Source organism: Armigeres subalbatus, chromosome 2 (genome assembly GCF_024139115.2).
Source record: "Armigeres subalbatus isolate Guangzhou_Male chromosome 2, GZ_Asu_2, whole genome shotgun sequence".
In the NCBI taxonomy this organism is placed as follows: Eukaryota; Metazoa; Arthropoda; class Insecta; order Diptera; family Culicidae; genus Armigeres; species Armigeres subalbatus.
The window spans coordinates 51,692,717-51,717,608 of record NC_085140.1 but is presented as its reverse complement, the minus strand read 5'-3'; the positions used below and the strand labels follow the sequence as shown (position 1 = coordinate 51,717,608).

At 39.6% G+C, this 24,892-nt stretch overlaps 2 protein-coding genes across 7 annotated transcripts in view; both read left to right on the top strand.

The window, feature by feature from the left end:
• LOC134208651 (toll-like receptor 7) overlaps positions 1 to 24,892 on the top strand; it is a 59,740-nt gene extending 34,848 nt beyond the window's left edge. For 2 of the 6 annotated variants that reach the window (XM_062684410.1, XM_062684411.1), the window contains exons 4-5: positions 12,805 to 13,038; positions 20,025 to 24,892. In XM_062684410.1, the coding sequence (XP_062540394.1) occupies positions 12,988 to 13,038; positions 20,025 to 22,091 (2,118 nt within the window). In that variant the 5' untranslated portion in view covers positions 12,805 to 12,987 and the 3' untranslated portion in view covers positions 22,092 to 24,892. Of the gene's footprint in view, positions 1 to 12,413; positions 12,717 to 12,804; positions 13,039 to 20,024 lie in introns of those variants that run through there. The other 4 variants (XM_062684415.1, XM_062684413.1, XR_009978684.1 and 1 more) reach the window with 3 other exon arrangements.
• On the top strand, positions 9,252 to 11,217 carry LOC134208972 (uncharacterized protein K02A2.6-like). Its single transcript, XM_062684946.1, has 3 exons — positions 9,252 to 9,717; positions 9,766 to 10,278; positions 10,502 to 11,217. Exons 1-3 carry the CDS (start codon positions 9,252 to 9,254, stop codon positions 11,215 to 11,217), a joined length of 1,695 nt encoding a protein of 564 aa, XP_062540930.1.

Sequence of the window (24,892 nt, the reverse complement as noted above, 5' to 3'; positions counted from 1 at the left end):
ACCCCGATTCTGAAATGGCGCACTTTGCGCAAGATTCTTTTTCGGGATTACAAAGGATTGATGTATATCTAGCGGCCATGTGTTGAAATATTACCGAATAACGAAATGCCAGACCAATGAAATTGTGAGTTTTTCATCTTTTTTATTATTCAAAAGTAGCAACTATTGATTCCTCCATATATCTCAAAACAATCGATTTTTGCCTTTCTCGTATACTAAGTATACGTGAAGGCTATATGTTCGCTCCAAAAATGAACTTTTTATAGGAGGCCTGGAGACCCATAGTGTTATATACCAATCAACTCAGCTCGACGAATTGAGGTGATGTCTGTGTGTGTGTGTGTGTGCGTGCGTGTGTGTGTGTGTATGTGTGTGTGTGCGCACCAAAAGAGCAAAAAGTTAAGCTCACTTTTTTTCGCTTACCCTCAACCAGGTTGCAACAGGTTGCATTCGACGCAATATACTACCCCATTGTTTTCTATCGAAAATTGGCCAGATCGGACTATGGGCTTGGAAGTTATGGCCAAAATACTTTTTCTCATAAAAAAGCGCGTAAAAAAGTCTAGCTCACTTTCAATGCACTTACCCTAAACGGATTCCCTCAAAAAAGGCTGCATTCGACGCAGTATCCTGCCCCATTGTTTCCTATTGAAAATTGGACGGATCGGACAATGGACTTGGTAGTAATGGCCAAAATACTTTTTCTCAGAAAAAAGTGCGTAAAAAAATCTAGCTCACTTTTAATGCACTTACCCTAAACCGATTTCATCGCAACAGGTTGCTTTCGACGCAGAATCTTGTATCATTATTTCCTATCGAAAATTAACCAAATCGGACGATGAGCTCAGAAGTAATGCCCAAAATACTATTTTTTTGCCGCACGAGAAAGGCATCATCACGGCTAGGTGGATTAATCTGGGTTCTTTTCTATATTTAAATATGTATGGTCTACTATATTACCACCATAATCATCATCCGTGGTAATAATGTAAATTAAGGTTGTACAGAATGAACACCGAAATAATAAATTTCGTGCTATGAAAAAGCAAGCCGCAAAAATAGAAACGTTAGTTAAAAACCGCAAAGTTTCAAAGAGCGTAGCTGTCAAAATATCATTGCAAATAAACAAACATATGCAGATAGCAGGTCCCACACTATTCAGCTATTTTTTAAATATTTTTACACTACAAAAAACCATTTTTTTTTTTAAATTAACTTTATTCCAGCTAGATTGGCAAAATACCCCGATGTGGCAACTAGTGCCGGCTACCCTCCACCTTCCCCTATATATAATTGAAATGAGAAACAGTGTCCTATTTTGTTATTTAAATATATATCCTATTTATTGCCGATTTCACCAATTTGAAGAGTTAGGTGTAGATTGTGATTTGCCCGCTTCTTTTTCTCACACGCACTCTCATTTCGGCTTGATCGATTTTTGTTACTGAAATTTACCCAATTATAACCCATTACTCGTTAGTCACATGTAAGCGTGTACACTAAATCGATTCCCGCCATGATTTGACGTCTATTTGTTTTTAGATTGAGCACTCACACACAAATATTATACACGGAAAATCCAACTTTTTTGAGTGTATTGAGTGTGAGGAAAAGATGACTGTGAGAAGAAAAATCTCGCAAAACTCTTATAAAGTGCAAAAAGCGCAATATCTTCAGTGTTGTCATTCTCCTCTGTGTAATAAAGAGCGAGTGCCAGATTGCTCTCAACACTCTTCTACTACTACAGACCATCGCACTCGTCATTGATTATCATTGGCGTAAATAAGGAGGGGGCTGGCCCCCTTCAAACCTACTTGTGCCCCCCCCCCCAGAAAATTTTGAAAAGTAATTCCAACTTAGTCAATTTTTATTTCATTTACATCATTCCTACATATTTCTTAATTTTGATAATGAATTCTATAAACATATTTTTTGTTGCGTTATCACATCTATGACTATTTGTTCAGCAAAGCATCGAAATATTTAAGTTGGACCCCCGGGAACATTTTCTCGATTTTTAAGCTAAAATCAATGTCGCTTCTAATTCAGTTGCTAGCTTAAAATAGTAAATTTGTTCTGTATTTGTTTGACTAGTATCCTGGTCGCAGAAACATAAAAACATAGCTGTATTAAGATATAAATATTTCTGTTCTATTAAACATGTACACAAATCCGGTCAATGAAATTTCGAACGACCATTCTTTCGAAAATCTTCGAGTTAATCGCAAGGTATGCCGCAAAACAGTTGATCAAATTCCTATGGAGCTTTTTGCTCTCGCTATATAATTCTGGCACAGAAAGATATAAAAATATAAAACTTAAGAATCTTTGTTACAATGACAGAAAAATCAACAACGCATTCCATTGAAAGTATTAGGACAAAACTTAGGCAACCTTCGCACTCACAACAGAGATTGCATTAAAAAATATTTTATAATCCTCAAAAGATCTTGTTCCATTTAATTTTTGGCGATTTCATAAGGAGCATCGGAAAACTCTTTTGTGCCTGCTTTAGTTGGAATTTGTTTTTTAGGATAAAAAAAAATAGATTTAGAAACCAGTTCGTATCAGAAAACATTTCTTTTGCAGCACAATTCAGATCGAGTTGGTTGCTTCTCAAGTTTCTTTGATTTTTGCAGAGAAATCTCTCACCTATTCAGAAAACCATAATAAAGCCTCTTCCTAACGTCAGTAACTACAAAAACCCTATGTTATTCTGGAATTTGATTTATGACTCATAATTTTGTGACTCATGGAATTTATGACTCATAAAAACACTTTAGGATTCCAAATTTGTGTTCATCGGTACTTAACTATTTCAGCACATAGCATACATTTTGGAATTGCATGAATACTTATATTGATTATGACAAAATTTCGTGGAATTTATTCCACATCTACGGAGTTTCAAAAATTTCAAGTTTCAAAAAAATCGAGATCTTTATGCATTAAGTAATTATGGAAATGCTTGAAAACTTTCAGAAATATACTCATATCGAATTTCATTTATAGATAATTCGAAGAAAATTCTTGAATCTTACACTATAAAAATTCCACACATTTTTATTGGCAAAAATCCATTAATTTAATTCATGATTCTAATTAGTGCACACATAACCACTCTCCACGCGAAGTACAAATATAATCTATAATCAAATAAAATGTATGTGTGGTCTCTAATATGCAGTTATTGAATTTATGTGTGGGTACAAATTGCATATATTTGGGTGGCCAAATTGCAAAAATTTATGTGTGCGACAAATATATTCAATATAAAGAATTTTTTCGGTGTAGATTACACACCTATCCACATTTAGTAACATGGAGAAGACAAGTTGACACAGACACAGCGTTTTGAAGCAATCACAGCATCTCATTGGAAATCAATTGTATTATTGCGATTTTCTGCCTTTCTCGTATACTAAGTATACGGTAAAGGCTATATAATCGCTCCAAAAACAAACTTTTTATAGAAGGCCCGGAGACCCATAGACCCATAGTCTTATATACCGATCGACTCAGCTCGACGAATTGAGGTGATGTCTGTGTGTATGTGTGTGTGTGTGTGTGTGTATGTGTGTGTCTGTGCGCACACGACTAAAAAAAATGTCACTTATTGCCGATTTTACCAATTTGAAGAGTTATGTGTATATTGTGATTTGCCCGCCTCTTTTTCTCACACTCACTCTCATTTTGGCTTGATCGATTTTTGTTACTGAAATTTACCCAATTATAACCCATTACTCGTTAGTCACATGTAAGCGTGTACACTAAATCGATTCCCGCCATGGTTTGACGTCTATTTGTTTTCAGATTGGGCGCTCACACTAAAATATTATGCACGGAAAATCAAACTTTTTTGAGTGTATTGAGTGTGAGAAAAAGATGACTGTGAGAAAAAAAATCTCGCAGAACTCTTTTAAAGTGCAAAAAGCGCAATATTTTTCAGGCACTTATTCTTAATCGATTTACTCGCAACAAATTGCATTCGACGCAGGATACTCTACCATTGTTTCCTATTGAAAACTGGCCAGATCGGACTATGGGCTCAAGAGATATGGCCAAAATACTATTTTTATAATGAACGAGAAAGGCACCATCACCGCTAGGTGGATTAATCAGGGTTTTTTATGTTAGTTCTAGGACGAATGAGCGATAAACTTAGTCAAACAATTTCTATTGCAATCCATGCGCACAGTGCTTTAAATCGCCTTTGGAAATTACATCCCACCAGCTGGTGCCATGCCCCCCCTAGACCGAGACTCTAGTTACGCCTATGTTGATTATCACTACACTCTTTTCCTGCGCGCAGCGCTGAACTAAGCTGCGCTCACAATTTAAAGCACTCCACACTGTCCCAAACTGTAGCGTGAACAAAGACCACTGGGATGCACAGTGATTGAGTGTCAACTAATTCAGTGAACTATACCAGTGCGCACTGAAGATTCCGCACTGCAGTGCGAACTGAAGTGAGCGAAATAGTTGATTACTGAGATCGTTGGGATAAAAGATATTTTAGTTACTAGATAAAGATTGTCGCTACTGTTCCCTTTGTTCTGCTGTCCGTCAGTGTTGCATTTTGAACTGAACGCGAGCTAAGAACAGCATGTTCGTTCTTGAAATCAGAACTTGATCTCAGCAATCTAAGATCATCGTTCAAAATTTTCATTTAGCTCTTGAACTCTGCGTTCTGATCTGAAATTTGAACGCGTTCAAAATTATGCCAAGGAGAAGTTGGTATATTACGAAAAGTAAAAGATATTTATAAATCATAGGTATACGACGCAAGACTGCTTATTATGCGCAGTATTGCATGACAGCAGATTGTTGTTTTCAAGCTGTCTACTATATTAGTAATGGCGAATTACTGGTTTTATTTTTTAAATTACCAATTAAACTATAGTCAAACATGTCTGGATAACACAATAATTAAATTTTCTTTTTCTTTTTCTGAACGAGAGAAAAAATGCCATGAATATTCCAAAAAGTAACATACAGTAACAAACATGGAAAGCTGAATAAAGTGAAAAATCTCTTTTGAGGATTTCTTTGTCGTTTTTCGGTAAATATTCTGTTGAGTGGCCTTATTCAATAGAAATAAATAAATTATTTAAATATTTTGCATAGATCAATATTGAACGTATAGAAGATTGTCTGAAACTTCTGTTTATAACACTAAGCAAATGACGAAAAAAATCTTTGGAGTGGGCTTTCACTTGACAAAAAAAGTGTTTTCTCTGTAAAACGAAACAAAGACTTCTATATGCTTCGGAAATGGACACAAAAAGATCGTGCTTACATAGCACACGTATGGCAAATGTCTGAATGACCACATATGTTTTTTGTTAAAAGTTACTACGGGGTGCCGACAACCGACGACCTTCCCCTACAGTTTAAAATATATAGCATCTGCTTTCATAATATCAAATCGATAGAATTGCTCAGCTACGACTTGTTCAAGTCGAAAAAATAAAGATTAGTAAAAAACGTGACTTGGAAAGACGTGAAATGTGTAAAATCAACGAGAACAACAAGATAGGGCTCTCTTTATTTTTGAGAGAAACAAATATATATTTATTGACGATTCATTAAGTATTTTGAAGTCTTATCCTTTCCTTGTATATTGTATTAAAAAGACGCTTTCCTTCGATTATTATCCGGTTTCCGTGCTCAAATTGTTGATTATTTTGGATTGACTGTTGATAACTCCCATTCCGCTTTTGGAACTATTCAATAAAAAATGTAAATATTATTATTTGGTATTCGAAGTCCTAAAATCAATAATCATTTAGGTAAATATGCGGATTCAACTTGAATAATTTGTTTGCAATTAAGACGGCCGACAGCAGCACTTGAATCAGGAGTTACATTGACAAGCAGCTGAGCGAATGACAGAGTTCATAACTACGTTCGAGAGCGTTCGTGCAAAGCCTCCTTCGAGTTCAGTTTTTCGATCTGAACGCGCGATCTGTTTATTAGCTCATAGGTTCAGTTCGTTTTTTGTGAACGCAAATTGAACGCGTTCAAATGCACCACTGCTGTCCGAAACATGTGTGGTACATACCTGTCAAATCGTATGGATTTTCCTTCTTTGACATTTAGCTCCCCTATCCTCGCCAGCAAAAGATGTTCCGGACAGCGACGACAGCGACAATCTTTATCTAGTAACTAAAATATCTTTTGTTGGGATGGATGGTCCATCGCGGGGGTAATATGCGGTGCATCGCGCCTCCTCTGCATGTAGTATGAAGCAAATGTAAATAAACAATCCCACATTTTTTTCGTTAGTCAGCAGTAGTGTAGGTTAACCAATATCCTACAAGATTTTAATTCGAGCAATGTTACACTTGCCAAGCGGGGTGGCCCAGGGCGGCCCGCCTTTCCCAAGCGGCGAGGCCCGGATAATACATCTTAGGTAGGCTTGATTTGTTCGTGGATGACAGGCTTACTCCCCCCCTGATCGCATGTGCATTGCAATTACTGCAGATGTTGTTTTTTCTTCTTTTTCTTCTTGCTTCGTATATCTTCGCACAAGGCAATTATTTGCACGCTGCATTGATATTAGGTCTAGCGCAGTTGTCCCCAGCATTCTTACTACCAAGCAAGGGCCGCACATCAATTTTGAACTGTTAAAGCGGGCCGCAATTTATTAACATTTGTTTTACATAGTAATTTGAAGTTTAATCAAAATGAATTTTATATCTATTAGAATAGAATCAAATTCGTTGCCGTGGGTTTTCTTCCAATAATATGTTTGGGTTTTTTTAGCCAACTGGTTTTAAGTTCATACCAAAAGATACTTTTGCGGCTGCGGACTTGAGACGAAAAACTTTTTTTTTGCAACAATATCTCTCAATATAAGACATTCCACTAAAAAGCGCAAAATAATTTTCTTAACAATATCTCATCAGCATAGTTTACACAGAGCGGTAATGAATAAAGCTTCCAATGAATGATTGAATTTGCTTTGATTAAATCCTTCAACTTTATGATTAAAGATTATGATTAATGATTTATTCATATTTGCAATGATTAATGCTAAATAAATGATTTTGTGTGTGTTACTTCTACGTGAAGTTAAACAATTTACAATGATATGGATATGCTAATATCATCTTCCAAACTTAGACGTACATGTTCATGATAGAATTAGAGGCGAAAGTATAGAATAATTCTTGGCATTTTCCATAAGGCTGGACAAGAAAAAATCTTTATCGACTCGGTGCCTCGAACCGTGGACCTTTTGATTTGCAGGTCCTGACACTACCACATGGCCCACTCTAGATCCATACCAGTGGGTCGAGCATACTGGATGACATTGCTCATAAATCATGGTCAACTTTGTTTTAGCATGGGGGGAATGGTCTTGCTTGACTACCCTATTCAAATGTTGAGTATTTCATGAAAACTGCATTATTACATGCCGAAGCTTATTTTTCAGAATAAAGTGATGTATGGACGAAACTTCCGCAACACTCGAAGGAAATGAAAGGAAAAATTGAATTGGGCACATATTGAAAATTTATACTACCCCTAGAAGCACCTAAAATTATTTTTCTGGTTTTCAGGCATTTTTTTCAGTTAAATATAATAAAAAGTCATAGAATAAGCCCTCTAAACGTCCTAGTATCAATGACAAAGTGGTAGATAATAGTCTAAAGAAGCTATCAACGACTAATCCTTTTATTATGTGGAGTTAAATTGATGCACTCAGGCGATATTTTTACGAAAAATTCTGAAAAATCACAAATCTCGTTTGATGCACCTCTAAATCTCCATGGATTTGGCTGAAAATTGGTCAGGAGACTCCATTTAAGATACTCATTGAAATAGAGGGGTGGCACTTTGAATCTGGAATACTTTTGATAATGCTGAACAGGTCTATTGCGCAGCCAGTGCCGTTTTCGCGATGCCAGATGCCATAATTGTAACATTAAAGGCCACATCGCGAAAGTTTGTCGTTCACGAAGATGCACAAACCAGGACTTATCTGCTGACCAGGTGGATTCACAGGAGATGCCACAATCTGAAATCGACGTAGTTCAATCGCTAAGCAAAGTTTACGGTTCTACACCGACAGGAAAGAAAATGATCGAATTTAAGTTAAAATAAACGGTTTCCCTTTGCGCATGGAACTGGACACCGGAGCACCCTGCGGTATAATTGCTGAATTTCAACTGCGAACGTTCAAGCCCAACTACTCGTTGCTCAAAACTGATCGGCACTTTTCGAGCTATTCCGGCCATCGCATCGACTGCTTCGGGCGTATGCCGGTAGAAGTATCCATCGGAAAAACAATTCGCCAATTGAACTTGTACGTCGTGGCCGGAGAGTCAGATCCGCTGTTTGGACGCGAGTGGATCTCAAATTTCGTTGAGGAAATCAATCTTAATAGTTTATTTTGTGCAAACGACTCGATCAATGCAATCAATAGTGCTCAGCTTACTCCGGAACATGCAAAACGATTAGCAGAACTTTTGGATGGCTTCAGCGACGTATTCAGTGATGTTCCAGGAAGGCTGTTGGGACCACCGGCTAAAGGTTCATCAGAAGCCAGAGGTATCACCTATATTTGCAAAGGCGAGGGACGTACCACATGCACTACGTGAACGGTACGCAGCGAAAATTGACAAAAAACTCGCTTCCGGATTTTTTAAGAAAGTGGAATACTCCGAGTGGGGAAATTTATCGATGCGTCAAATATTAGCTTTAGACTAAAAGTTTTAATAAAATTTACGGTGCAAATTATGGAATAATAAGTAGAAGTTTCTACGAGTATTCCAGTGTTACCCGACTCCGAGGTGTTACCTGTGAATATTTGCTGAAGCTCATCTGGTTTTCTATTGTGCAACAAAATGCAACCTCTGCTGCTGTTAATGCGGTGTTAAAGAAACAACCCCAAACAACTCTACGTCGACATGTGTAAGGGATCCTATGCTATGAGCATGATAACGATGACAACAAATGTCTCACGGTTGAGATCAACACTACCGTGGAAAACATAACTGCAATGCCTCAAGAAGACTTTGTGACCATGTGTGAAGGGAATATGGAATCTTTTGCATTGAACGTACAAGCTCCATTCCATCACACAGAGCATCCAGTTCCGTGAATTTGATCCTATTCTATCCTGCTATACTGTGGGAGTCCCAGGTATCCGGTTCACGCTTTAGTTCGTAACGCCAACTGTCAACCAAAGTATGATTGTAGACGAACATATTATACCAAAGATCGAGACAATATTCAACAGAATGAGAGGTGCTACTGTTTTCTGCCATCTGGACGTGACAGATGCCTACACCCATCTACCCATTGATGAAGAGTTTAGTCACATACTTACGCTGAACACGACCACACATGGACTTATTCGTCCTACGCGTGCTGTATACGGAGCAGCAAATATCCCGGCAATTCGGCAGCGTCGAATGGAATCGGTCCTTCAAGGATTAGACGATGTTGTCGTTAATTTCTACGATGACATAATCGTCTTCGCAAAAGACTTCGTCAGTCTCCTCCAAGCACTAACGGTCACCTTGGATAGATTGAGAACAAGTGGGCTACGTCTCAACCGAACAAAATGCGTATTTGCAACATCATCTCTCGAATGTTTGGGCCACCGGATTGATCGCCATGGATTGCACAAATCTGAACAACACGTTGAAGCTGTTCGCAACGCACCTAGACCGACGACTCCAGATGAACTACAACTGTTCCTTGGTAAGGCCACTTATTATAGTGCTTTTATTCCAAATCTTTCTTCCAAAGCAAGATGCTTACGCATTATGCTCCTAGCTGACTCGTTTGAGTGGACAGCGGACGCAGAAAAGGCCTACCTTGACCTGAAAGAAGCTTCGATATCACCCCAAGTTCTAATGCAGTATGATCCGACATTACCGCTGATACTGGAAACAGGCGCAAGCCAAACAGGGCTGGGTGCCGTGTTATCACATCGATTGCAGAATGGACTGGAACGGCCAATTGCGTATGCAAGTACTGCCCTATCGAATACAGAGCAACGCTACCCCCAAATTGATAAAGAAGCGCTGGCTATAGTTTGGGCAGTGAAAAGGTTTTTTCACTATCTGTACGCTAAGAGATTCACCTTTATCACGGATCATAAGCCGCTCACTCAGATACTACACCCTGAGAAATCATTGCCTTCATTGTGCATCAGCCGGATGGCAAATTATGCAGATTATCTGGCACATTTTGACTTCAATATCGTTTATAAGCCAACAAAAGAACATACGAATGCAGATTACTGCTCACGAATTCCAAGTGAGTCAACATCATCCGGAATAAATTCGTTAAACTTGCAAGAAGGAAGAGAAAATTATGATGACTTCGACGGTTTCGCTCTAAATCAGATCCAACAGTTGCCAGTGCGCGCGGAATATATTGCTCGTGAAACACGTAAAGATGTCAATCTAGGGAAAATTGTTCATAAGCTTGAAATGGGCCGTGATCTTAGACGATGTGATTATAAATCTCCCTAGAGCAGATAAAGTATATCCAATTGCCAATTGCTTACATTTTGAGCACATAGTGGTCATACCACCTACACTCAGGCAAGCGATATTGAATGATCTTCATGCAGCACATCTAGGAGTCGTAAAGATGAAAAGCATAGCACGGTCTTTTGTCTACTGGCCGGGTATCGACTCGGATATCGAGAAAGCGGTTCGATCTTGCAGTAATTGTGCTCGGAATGCCCCTGCTCCGCCAAAGTTTAGTACTCATCATTGGGAATATCCAAAAGGACCGTGGGAGCGCATCCACATAGATTATGCGGGGCCTGTCGCGGACACTATGCTTCTGATTATTGTTGATGCCTACAGCAAGTGGGTTGAGGTTAAAACCACATCTACATCGAACACAGCGGCAACAATCAGCATCCTTGACGATCTATTTTCTACATACGGTGCTCCAACGACGCTGGTTACCGAGGCAGAGTTCAAGAGGTTTCTGCAGATGAGTGGTGTTAAATACCACAAACTTTCAACACCATATCACCCGTCCATAAACGGTCATGCTGAACGTTATGTACAGACCGTGAAACAAAAACTTAAATCCATGGGCACAACGAAAGGTACTCTAAAAGCGAACAACAACGAGTTCCTACGCCAGTACAGAAAAACAGCACACTCCAAAACAGCAGAATCGCCTGGCAAGCTCTTTTTTAGGACGCAATGTACGAACCCGGCTGAACTTGGTTAAACCATTGGACACAGGTGCTAAAATTATGGAGAAACAAAAAGCAAATTTTAGTTCGTCATTCCGACAGTTACAGTTCACTCCGGGTCAAAAGGTGTATTTCCTTTCTGGTAACGTAAGGATGGACAGATGGATTCCCGGTACTATCAGCGACCAGTTGGGGGATTTACACTACAAAATTGAGTTCCGAGGCCAGCACTTCAAACGTCATGTGGGCCAAATTCTACGTTTCCACAACAACAATCCGAGCAACGAAAACCTCCCACAGATTTCACCACCCACTTTATCACGGAGGTCCTTCGTAGCTTAGTTGGTTAAAGCACCAGTCTAGCGTACTGGGTCTTGGGTTCGAGTCCCATCGAAGGGAAAGTGGTTACCTCCAATACATTTTCCAAATCAATATCGTCCACATAACGTACATATTCACATATGAGTTTTCACAACATTGTAAATGAAAAGCATAGTTTCTACAATAACTCTCTGGCCTGGGGCAGAACTCATAGCGGTTGATGAAAAAACTATCCCGCAACCTGAAATAGCTGGCTTCTTTCCGTAGAGTTCGGAAGATAAGAATGAAGATCTTCTGGCATTCGAACGATGAGCTAGCAGTTGATGCATTAAGAATACTACAGCGCAACATCATTAGCCAAAGACATGTCGAACTAGTATTCACAGTCGTCGGAGCTTTATTGAACTCAATCAAACAATGTGAATTCTCACTCGACTACAAGTTTGAAAATGCTACCTTGAGGAAGAAATTCCGCAGGAAGAATCAACAAGAAGGTAGTGAACGTCCAAAGCATAGGGATGAAAATGACTCTCATATGACACATGAAGGAACTGGAGGTGACAAGATGATCGTCGATCAATTTGTCCAGGTCCCAGGACCGAGTGGAATAGAATAGAGAGGACAAAAACAAACCATAATACTTCTGGCTACACTGCAAGCACCGACGGTCATAAGCAGAGCAAGCCTCGAACGTCAAACAAATTAATTAAGTCGATCTACCGAGACATTAAGGTCACTCCTGACGGAATCCAAGTTCGAAAGTGCTCGCGTTTTCGGGGGCACACCACTCGATACGGAGACGGCGCACAACTGTCATTTTTGTTTATTTAGCTTTGCTGCGTCGCAGCATGCGTGAAATAATAAAAATGACAGTTGTGCTTTGCTTCCGTATCGAGTGGTGTGCCCCCGAAAATGCGAGCACTTTCAAACTTGGATTCCATCAGGAGTGAACTTAAAGTTCGAGTAGATAAAAATTCAATCAAAGGAGGCCGCGAAACCAAAGACAGGGAGATACAAAATCCCCTTGCAAGCGGTAAACATAAAAAGGACGTCTTCAATAAAAACGTCAAGTTCATTCAAGTGAACCTCCATCACGCGAAGGGGGCATCAGCCGTACTTTGAAAAAGGATCACGGAGAGCACACTGCATGTTACGTTCATCCAGGAGCCATGGGCAATAAATAGTAGGATATTAGGAATAACTACAAATTTCAGTGAGTTTAATTTACTATGAAGGGCAACTTGCACCCAGAGCTGCCATTTTAGCGAACGGAAGAATGAACACGAATATTCCAATTACAGAATTCATCAAAAGAGATATTGCTGCGGTCATGATGGAGGTGCCAATAGCCCATCGAACAACAGTAATGTATGATGCTTCAGCATACTTTTCCGGCGACGTGGGCGATGTACCTCCACCAGAAGCAGCAGCTTTCGTTTGTAAGAATTGTAGGAAACAAAACAAGGCGTTCATAATTGGCTGTGATGCCAATGCCCATCATACCGTATGGGCCAGCACGGACATCAACAACAGAGGTGAGTACCCTTTAGATTACATTTCTAAAAATGAAATAGATATATGTAATAGAGTAGATGCTCCAACATTTATGAACGCAATAAGCCAGGAAGTGCTTGACAAGTTTCAAAGTGCTCGCGTTTTTGGGGGCACACCACTCGAAACGGAGCCGGCTCACAATGAATTATTGGCAGTGGCTGATTTTCTACTCGCCGCCGTCACATCCATGCGCTATAGTATATGCGCAAAACAGCCAGCAAGAGTTAACCGCCAGAAATTTGTATGGCGAAAGTCATCTAACGCGGGTTTTCTCAAAATAAGAAACTTTTCATGAAAAACTATTTGGTACCGATTATGCAGGAAGGTGTCCGCTACCATGCCTACCAAATATTTTTTTGATGAAAGTGCTTATTTTTGAGAAATCGAGCCTTAGATGCCTTTCGCCATACTGATTTCAGAAAGTTAACTCCTAGTGTGCCGCTGTAAGCACGCTCAAAGCAGGCGATTCATTGTCATATTTGTTGATTCAGCTTTGCTGCGTCGCAGCATGCGTGAAAAAATAAAAATGACATTTGTGCGTTGCTACCGTATCAAGTGGTCTGCCCCCGAAAACGCGAGCACTTTGAAACTTGGATTCTGTGAGGAGTGACCTTAACCAAATATACTATATTGACAATATGATTCACTCTCACGAAATTCAGGCGACCCCACATGTGGCGCCAACTCGCGTCCGAGAAGGTCGATACACGTTATACTTAAACTACCCAAAATATGAGGATCGTTATGCAACGTACACACCAGTCAAGCAGTTTGACGAACATTGACTCCGCCCCCAAGAAAACGCTTCGGTTGCTGCTTTGTTTGATATGTGTGAAGTTGTTCGAACAACCATTTGACAGTTGGCGGCTCGGTGGGAAAAAATTAAAACGGTTTGATTTTGGTTTGAGTAGTCGGGGCAGTGTCAAGGTTCGCCGAACATGTTTGAGCATTTGTAGTGAAGTTGCACAAACCCTCATATATTTTTTGATGGTTGGTGCTTCGGTCGTTCGTGTGTGATATTGTTGGTCGAATAAATTGATTGTTCGTGCCGCTGTTGGTAAAACTTGATGGATGTTTGAATAAACGAGAGGTGGAGTCAATGTTGGTCAAACTGCTTGACCGTGTGTACGTTCCATTAAAAAATGTAAAAGAAATGATCATTTTCGCAGAAAAAAAATCTCTTTCTGTCAATTACTTAACCACATCATCAATTCTGCCTTTCGTGGGATTAAAAGAAAGGGCAATACAATATTACTTAGTCACTGAGTGGATACAAGTTAGCGTGTACGATTTCCAGTATCTGAGTTCGTTCTAAAAGAAAAGAGTGGTGAGTGAAAGTTGTTTATCCGGAATAAATTTATACCGCTTTTTATACCGAAGTTGGATTTTTCTCCAGATACATGCTAAACAACGCATCAATTAGTTTGACAAATAAAATATCGGAGGAAAGTTCGGTTCGGAAGTCCCGACTTCCGCATTCTAACTTGGTGCTACGCCGACAATATTATGAGAAGAAAATTATTTTGAGCTTTTTAGTGGAATGTCTTCACTTGTCATAAGACGAGTTAATACAATCCCATTGAATTCCATCACTTAATTGTATCTTGACAGATACGTATTTCGACCTCAACAGTAAGGCCGTCTTCAGTGTCTCGTACTCGTAAGTCGAGTCAAGTACGAGACACTGAAGACGGCCTTACTGTTGAGGTCGAAATACGTATCTGTCAAGATACAATTAAGTGGTGGAATTCAATGGGATTGTATTAACTCGTCTTATGACAAGTGAATATTATGAGGCGGTGTGCGTCATTGCTGGGATGATGCTTATAGACATACTTCTGGAGGAAGATGTGGAGTGCTTCAACGACAGGGATTCGGCGCAAGTGTGACATGTCAAGAGAGTAGCTTCGTTGCTTAAATGGCAAAGACAGAGCATGGGACACTTCAATCAAAGGACGTTGGACCCACAGACTGATTCCGGAGGTGTCGAATTGAATTAGTAGGAAGCATGGTCAGGTCAACTTCCACCTATCACAGGTCTTGTCTTTAAAAAGTTCCCGCATAGGTTCGGGTTCACAGATTCTGCGGAGTGCCCGTAATGTGTAGGTGAGGTAGAATCGGCAGAGCATGTGATGTTTGCATGCCCGCAATTCGATGTTTATCGCAATGCCATGCAGCTTATCAGCGGTATGGATACAACCCCAGACAACCTCGTTGAGAGGATGTGTCGGGAAGAGAAGAGGTTATATGGAATGCGGTGAACACAGCGTCTCAAAAGATTATTTCGAAACTACAGCGCTGGTGGCGTCTTGGACAAAACCAGCAGCTGCAGTAGAGACTACTGTGCTCACCCCGACAACAAAAACGTCGCGGGTGGGCTGCGGTGACCTCCATGTGTAGATATAGGGGTCATTACGGTTCCCGTGCGGTGTTTGTTGTCTGGGTGCTCGTCTCCTACGAGACTTTATGATACAGACCGCCAGGTTACTATCATAGCTTGCGATCGACGGGTGGTGGAAGTCGATGTTTTGTTACAACGTCGAGTGCTTTAGCATAGACGTGAGCGTTCTCAATAGTTCTCTCCTAATGTATTGCTTGATTGCTGGCCGGGGGATGCGAACAGGCGAAAAGGTTTTGGTTTTAGTGAGTCGGGTGAGCCCATCCCAACACTACCTGAGTTAACCTCCTCAGGTGTCTGTTTGCAGATTTTCGTTCACCCTTGCTAAAAAAATATATGTTTTAGCACGTAGCTTATATCAGTCTGAGAAGCGAAGCTAAACGAGTTGGATTAGTCATCAACACGTTGAAGACGAAGTACATGATAGGAAAAGGCTGAAGAGAGGACTACGGAAGCCAATCGAGGTGGTTGAAGAATTCGTGTACTCGGGCTCACTGGTGACCTCCGATAACGATAGTAGCAGAATCGAATACAGTTCGCCGCCGTACCAAACTGACTATCTACAAAATGGTTATTAGACCGATAGTTCTCTACGCACACGAGACCGCGCACTGGGAGTTTTTGAAAGGAAGTGCTGCGTACCATCTATGGTGGGGTGCAGATGGCGGACGGTACGTGAAGGAAGTGAATGAACCACGAGTTGCATCGGCTGTTGGGAGAACCATCCATCGTTCACACCGCGAAAATCGGTGAAAATGGTGAAAATAATTCTCCGACGATCCGACGGGTACAAGAAAGCGATTTGAATCTCCATGATTTTTGAGATTTTGAGTTTTTCTCAACATTGGAGACAATATCGTATATTGTAATGTTTTACATTTTTTTGCCATTAAGTCAAAATAGTAATTTATGACGTTTTTCTGTTTTTAAATAAAATCACAAATTTTTAGCGGGCTTGGTAGTCATATGGCTATAGTCAGTATACTGCTTCTGCCTCATACGCAGGAGGTCGTGGGTTCAATCCCAGGTCCGTTCCATTCTCCTACTTTGTATCTTTCTCTATATTTCTCATGTTCTAGCAATCGCTAGAACTGGAAAATGGACTTCCATACCGTTTCCATTTCTATCCTTATACCGTCAACTTGAACTGCTAGAATTGGGAACGAACTGAAAAGCTCGTTTCCTACATCCAATTAGAAATTCCATCAGTTGCTTTCTTCTATCTATAACATTGGCAGCTCGTTAACCAAGACGGACCTCTGCCGCTCGAACCTAACCCAAAAATTCCAACAAATTCCGCATGAATTCGTGGCAAATGCAGAGGTATATTCGGCTTGCAGTGGGCGAGTGATTGCATCATCATTTCCTCCCCCTTCCCTACGTTGACTTGCATTCTGACGTGGCAGGCGCCAGTATGACCTAACAAATGAGATCATCAGTACTTGTACATTGAAGATGTGTGCTAGTCCCAAGCAAACATCTGTTGGTTCCCTGTGCAAGAACAGCTGATCTGGTCATAATGGAGAAGCAACTACGAGCAGCCAATCAAGCTCAAGCTCAAGCTTTAAATAAAATCACAAATTTTAAATTATTTGGAATTAATTGAATGGTAAAATATTACGTAAATCATTTGAATTTTTGTTTGTATGTCGTTTACGAGATTTGTGTCTTTGGTCAAATTAAAATTGACCATGTACTGTTGTAGTGTTATCAAGTGTTTGTTTTTATCGACACACCAAAGGCGCGCACTCGTTGTCGCCATTTCAAATTTATTCGGCGCAAATTTGAAATAGTTTACAACTTTTTAAAGAATATGTTTCTTTATAAAAATGCTTTATAAGAACTCGACCATTTCGCCAAGTGAACGGCTGGTGATTAGAAGTGTTTGCGAGTAGACTACGCAGTTTTTTAGTTTTTGAAGTATAGTTTAGCTAGTTTTCACCTGAGACGGGACTTGCAAAGAAGACAAAATGTAACTTCATCTGCTGCCAGTCAGTTGCTGTCACGAACTGTTGGATGCAGCCGACAGCTTTTTGTGTGAAAGTATTGGTATCCCAAATAAAATAATCCACATGATTTTTGTTTTACGAAGACTCTTTCACTTATGCAACGTACACACTAGTCAAGCAGTTTGACGAACATTGACTCCGCCCCCAAGAAAACACTTCGGTTGCTGCTTTGTTTGAACGTGTGTGAAGTTGTTCGAACAACCATTTGACAGTTGGCGGCTCGGTTGGAAAAATTAAAACGGTTTGATTTTGGTTTGAGTTGTCGGGGGTGGAGTCAAAGTTCGCCGAACATATTTGAGCGTTTGTAGTGAAGTTGCACAAACCACCATGTATTTTTTGATGGTTGGTGCTCAAGTTGGCGCTTCGGTCGTTCGTGTGTGATATTGTTGGTCGAATGAATTGATTGTTCGTGAATTTGTTGGCAAAACTTGATGGATGTTTGAATAAACGAAAGGTTGAGTCAATGTTGGTCAAACTGCTTCCATTATTCCAAATCCAGTATTCCAAATCATCCGGTGAGCTTATTATAAATCAGCTAGAAACGTGTGTTTTGTTTTCGGTATAAAAATTCTTTTGAAAATGAATTTACTACACATATAGAAAAATTTGTTGAACTTAACACGAAATGCACATAAAGGGAATGCCAGAAAGAGCGTAAATCTAAACGATATTATCGCCTGAATGTATGCGATTTCTATTGCATTATGTCACTTTTTATAAGATTATGCTGCAGAAACTGACATAATGCTATAGAAATTGCATACATTTAGGGTGAACTTGTTGGAAATGATTAATTTACCGCGTCTTAATTTTTTACGTTTTCATTATTTTTTTTCTGTGTAATTCGCGAAATGGTTACATTTTTATTGTTAGCGTTAGCGTTAGCGTTGTTACGGTATACTTCGTAGATTGGACACTAGTGATACTCATGTTTCTTATGGAGTCGTTATCCAGATTGCTATCGGAAATCAAGGTGGGGAGTTATCCTTAATTCCAATCTAAGATAAAAATTGCATAAGCATGAGGATTACTACTCCCGGCCACGCCCATCTTTACCATAACTAGGGATAGGAAAGGAAATGTTGATGTAGAACTTACTTAACGAGAGGCCCCCGACTTGGCGACGCCCTCATAAGTTCTACGGAGTTGGTGATTGGGTAGGGTAAGGTAGGTCATGGAGGTTTGCCTCAAGCTGGCAATTCGACCCACAGACTATGTTGTTTACCTGTTTTTATTCAAACTCTTGCCAGCCGGCTGTCGAAAGAGTATGTTAATATCGATTTTATTTACAGTTTATTCTTTAAATAATTTACAGGCGATTTCTTAACCTCAATCTATCAACAACTATCCGTTGAACAAATCAAAATTTACCAAATTTGTACTTTCTGCTCAGTGAGCAAAATGATTCCTCTAGGTTCATCGAATACAAAAATCAACAATGCATTTTAAAGATAATTATACTAAACTTGTTACAAAGTTTTATTTGAAGTATTTTCGCGATTTCTGATATAAAATTCAATAGCTCTGTGACTTAAACGGTCTAAATGCACCACCACCAGAAAATATTCATCACGCGCTAATCTAATTATTCCCGGAACAAAATGCAACAAAAATTAAAAAATCGTTGCCAGGAAAAGGAAATGGTTACATTTTTATTGTGTTCAAAAAGTCTACCTGGGACTTAATTGAAATAGTCAAGGAAACAGTTGAAACTCAATGGTCAACTGTGATGAAAATAAGAACAAGTGTTAAAACAAGAGAAAAGAAGCAGCGTCTTTGCAGGTAAGGCTCCCCCAGATATAAGCAATTTCATCACCGCGACGGCGACAACTGGTCGTCGCGATTCTATCGTTGGGTCGCTGCAGGCAATGTTCTATCTATGCTGCCATACCAACGGCGACAGAATCGCTGTCGCCAAGCGATAGAATCGCGTCGCTTCTGACGCGTCGTGTGTGTTTGGGGGAGCCTTATGTCGTTTTTGTTTTTGAGGTGCAGCAACACCGTTTAGTGCAGCATTGCGCACGGCAAAAACGAACGTTTTGAGTGCAGATGGGTTTGTTTTTTATGGATACCTGTTGGATACTAAAAAAAGAAAACAAAAATAACGGGAGAAACTTGACAACAAACTACACTATACCGCACACTCTGATTTTTTCTGGTGCTACACTGCTTGTTTCAGTGCAAGAAAAATGCTACACTGGTGTAGCACGAAAATCAAAAACGAACATTTTCGGTGCAAAAGTGTATCACGAGTGTAGTTACACCGCAAAAACGAAAACGACATTAAATTGTCCTGTGTAATAGACACATAATCAAATTTTTAAATTAACAGTTACCGTAGCAGGCGTATTTTTTGAATTCCGAGAACATGTTGTGATGTAGCCAATCAACCGTCGATGGTAAGCCAATTCCCGTGGATCACTCCCGAGAGTGTGGTGTCCTTACAGTCTCCTCAACCTCGAAATAAATTCACAAACGGTTATAATTTTCATAGAAATGTAAATTTTATTTTACCGGAGAGGACAATCAAAAGTATCTACATTTATTTTTTTAATTCCAGATAATGCGTCCTTTAACAATGGCCATCATTGGCATTTTGATGTTGAAAAACACCACGTCGTACTTCCTCATAGAAATCATCAAAACGGACAACCCCATCACCGACGAAGCAATGTATGCGGAATATCCAAATCTTCGCGAACTGGACATGAGCAACCAGACAGAATTTGAATTTCCCAAACATAAAGCCTTGCTTTCACATGAGGAATTATCTTCGTATATTTGCAATAACTGTAAAATACATTCGATCTATAAGCAATCGCTGTCGAAATTGCCACATCTAACGGCCCTGGAGTTGAGAAAAAACTCACTCGAACACATCCATCACGATACATTTGCTCACAATTCGCGGTTAGACAAAATAGTGCTGACTGACAACGAACTGATCACTTTCAACGCAGAAAGCACCATCCGACATATAGCGTCTCTTTCAATATTAGATTTGAGCAATAACTTTCGGTTAGATCTAAATCAGGTGATGCTGAGAAGTGAAAGAATAATGATTTTCCTTTGCGACAATTGCAACACCTCCTATCTGGATCGGAACACGTTTGCCGGCATGCCTAGGATTACGCAAGTCTCACTGACGAATAATTCAATTGAGCAAATTGATAATGCGGCAATAGATTCACTTACCTATATAAAGACGCTCATTATCGATGATAACCGTCCCTTGGAGTCTTTAAACCTCACATCCAAATCACTGAAACGACTGAGCGCACAAAATTGTTCAATCAAAGAAACTATACACACTAAAAACCTGCCATCGTTGGAGTCCCTGAATGTTCGAGGGAATCGAATTACTCTTCTGGATGAGCAACAACTTCTAGCAAACCAGAATATCAAGATAATGCTATTGGATGATAATGACATCGAAATTATTCCCAACCTGCTCATGGAGATGCCAAGATTGCAACAGCTGTGCATTGACCAAAACTTGTTGCAACCATACGAACATTCACACAAGGTGTCTTCGGTGTATAGAATGAGACACCTACGCAAGGATTGCTACTTCGACAAGGATTTCTTCCGCCAATTTGAGTATCTCCTGCCGAGTCAACACGGACGTGCAGTTTACAGAAAGAAACCCGATCATTCTGTTTCCAACAATGAAACTATAGACTTATCCAACAAGGACATCGTTTTCATCGAACAGGATTACCTCGTCGATTATCATACTGCGAAGGAATTATTATTTGACAATAATCATAGGTTTACTTTTATAGAGTCACAGTTTTTTCTTAAAAGTGATTCATTAGAAAGACTATTTATGCAGAACTGCAATATTACTGCTTTATACGACACCTCATTTGCGAAATTACCTAACTTGAAATTCATCTCTCTCAAAAGAAACAGTATTAAGGCTCTGCATGAATCGATTTTTATGAACAATCATGCAGTAACCTTCATTAGCTTAGAGAACAATGAGCTGGAGTTTATATCCCTCACTGTATTTCAGCACTTTGGTAACTTGGAGACCCTCAAACTAGATGGGAACAGAAACTTGACTAGCATCAACGATAATTTTCTTCTAAGCACGTCGTTGCGTGAGTTGAGCTGTGCATCCTGTGGATTTACACGATTAAGCAATAGGACCTTTGCTTTGCTGCCAAATTTACGAGAATTGAACCTTGAGCACAACGCCATAGAAACCGTTGAAGCCGGCGGACTGCGGCACATGTCGCGACTGAAATACCTCAACTTGAGAAATAATTCTCTGAAGTACTTTCTCCCCTTCCTAGATCAACTAAGTCATTTAGAAATACTTTGTTTGGATGGTCGGACACTCGATAATGCTACGCTGGACCGTTTGGAAGCCAGTATCAATCGAGTAGAAGAACTGGAGGAACGCTGTAAAACACACCAGTTATACGAAAGTTTAAGAACAAGATACAATAGTAGAACAACTACAGCACGGGTGGAGGTGGATACAATACAAGAATCCTCCATTTCCTCATTGAGAATGGCCAAACCATCGGCAGGTTTTGCAAACAAGGCTAATCTTCTATTGCTGCTAGTTTCGATCACGTCAGTGCATCTAGCTGCATTAGATTGGCTCAGGAAATAAAAGGTTGTCGAATTCCAGGGGCCATCCCCTTGATTGTGCCTTTGGGTGAGAAAATCAATCTCTTAAAATTTCAGCTCAATCGCTTGTTGCATAAGCTGGCGCATTTGATTTGAAGTTTGTATGATGGTTCCAGTCAAAATGCATAGGGAAATACACCTCCGTCAGTCTTTCGTTCAGGAAATTGGTTCGGTGTGCTCGATTGATCTCAGAATTGCAACAAATGCAGCTAATATGTTAAAGATCAATTCCACAGAACATTATACGATATTTAAATCAACTTTTCTATAGTTGTCGGCCGATCTATTAGGGGTTAGGTTCTGCACTTTGGAATTCATTGATTGCCATGAAAAACATACACATGCCCATGCCATCGAAGATGCCTGCTATGGGTGGTTTCGCGCACGCTCAAACATATGCAGAGGAATCAGGGTAGAAATATTTCACAGTCAATGCAGTGAAAAACATGGATCTCAGTATAATCTGCAGTCGCCTTCATCGCCGCCGTGGTGAGTGCGACTGGGTGCAGCCGAAAAGTCATTTCCAACAGCGATTGTTCAATTTCGCATTCAGCCACTCACAAATCGCTCTGACAGGCTGCTCAGTTCGCGCCTTACCGTATGACTGTGAGTGGCCCATTTAAACGCGTGGTGATTTTTTTCAATTTGCTTGGTGAATGTGTATATTTTGCTGTGGTAAATTTCATTTTCGCGGCGCAGTGGGTGATGTGAGTTCTGTTGTTTACTTTTCTGCCTCTCCGGGAATGTGAGGTTTATTTCAAAGCAGGAAGAAAATAAAAACATGATATAAAAAACATTACCTTCATCCAGTGCTGCCGAAAATTTACAACCCTGAGAGGAATGCGCACCACAGCACATGTCTAAGCCACCTTTATTATTTTTCCACCTTTTTTCAGGACAATCAATGAATTCCAAAGTGCACAGCCCAACACCTACACTGCCAAAAATATCTATATAAGATATATGTGTCGCCGTAATAAATTTTTGCAATAGCTCCACCCTAATATAATCCATATCGAACCACACATAAATTAAATAATTGCTAATTCGAGACCACACATAAAGTTTATTTGGATATATATTTTATTAGTACTTCGCGTGGAGAATGATTATGTGTGCGCTGATATACATCATAAGTTAAATCTATGGATTTTTGCCAATAAATTATGTGTGGATTTTTAGTTAGTGTAATAAATCATTCGAAACTTTATAAAAGTCATTTAATCATTTTATAATGTTCTGTGGAATTGATCTTTAACATATTAACCTTGCCAGTGAGAAATGTGAGTACCACTTTACACTTACACCACCAACGACAGGAATGGACTTACAGTGGTTTGAGTGCAAGAAAAAATAATTTTAAAAAAACTTGCCAAATTTGGCAACGTTAACGTAAAAAGCTTGCCCACAGGGATCGCTAGGTGGAAGGGTTGCCAGGCTGATTTGGAACCATTAGGGTTCGGGTTTTGTCGGGTTGGTCGTGTCCTAGTTCGTGAGCCAAAAGTAGGTACCTGAGAGTTATTAGTGAAATAGTTTTGTTGTAAGCAAACCGATTAATAGTCTTTGGTTTATTGTTGTATTGTATCCTAGATTTTATGAAAGGCAATTGTTAATAGCTTAACAAAAGGCCACGTAGAGAAGACATAGTAATCGTGTGTAAACCATTCATGTACGGAAGTACGGATTGTGTACACTGATAAAAAATCTATAGTAGAATTAACTACACAGTCCTGTTTAGGTTTACCATGCACGATAATGGTAGACACGACTTCGTCATCTCTATGAATTACCACATCATTGTCCTCATTACTATGTGATTGTCATTCTCGTAGTACTATTTTCTATGGTAAATTTAACTGTTCTTCTACCGCTTTGACTACGGTATGTTTTGACGTTTTTCTCGTCGCCATTCGTATTTTGTCCAGTGCATCGAAAATTTCTCTTTATTGTTGCTTCACGTTGAAACGTATTTTATCAATATATTGTGGATATAATTGTACATTTTAAGCCAAGCGTATGTTTAATTTGGTAAGAATTAGTTAGGATTTATTCTGTTACATCGAAATAAATGACAAATTCAACATATTTTTAGAACACTACTTTTGAATGAACGCCGCTGAAAGAGTACTTGACCCATCCTGACCTGTCCTTGTTCCTGAGTATGGATTGTTTTTCCGCTCATTCCGCGTTTTCTATGTGTGGAAATAGATTCAGGCGGAGAACCGGTTAAATCAATAACAGGACCTGGCGAACAGTGATTTGGGAGTTAGCAAAGCTCCAAGTGCAAATATGTACAACTGGACTGGAAACTCATATATTTGCATTCTCATGCCACATGTTATGTTATTTAATATTAAGCATTATTTTAAATATGTTTCGTTTAATAACGTGTTGTAAGATTTTAGCAAACTGGAAATAAACATGTTTCGTTGATTGAATACAGGTTCATCTTTATTTGTTCACAATATACCAAAAGCTGAAAAAACTACAAAGAATACCATGCTACCATAGTGAAGATAAACCAATCTTCATGTTAAAATTTACTATGTTTCGGATTGACTCGCGCATAGTAGCAGTGACAAGAACATGGTAAAATCTGCAACACGTCATTGCTCAAGAAGGCATAGTAAAATCTAGCGCGCTTTGTGGTAATTTCAAAAACTGTTTGCGTTCTACCGAAATCAAATGGTAAAATGTTTTTACTGCTACCTTCGATATGGTAAGCGTTACCATGCCGTTTCTTTCAGTGTACGGAAGAGACGGACGTCTAAAGGGTACTAATGT

Excerpts from the sequence above, each read along its gene's own strand:
- LOC134208972 (XM_062684946.1), top strand. The coding sequence starts at position 9,252 with ATGAGAGGTGCTACTGTTTTCTGCCATCTGGACGTGACAGATGCCTAC. Across the intron at positions 9,718-9,765 it reads TGAACTACAACTGTTCCTTG|CAAGATGCTTACGCATTATG; the intron begins GTAAGGCCACTT and ends TTTCTTCCAAAG. Across the intron at positions 10,279-10,501 it reads TTACTGCTCACGAATTCCAA|ATAAAGTATATCCAATTGCC; the intron begins GTGAGTCAACAT and ends TCCCTAGAGCAG.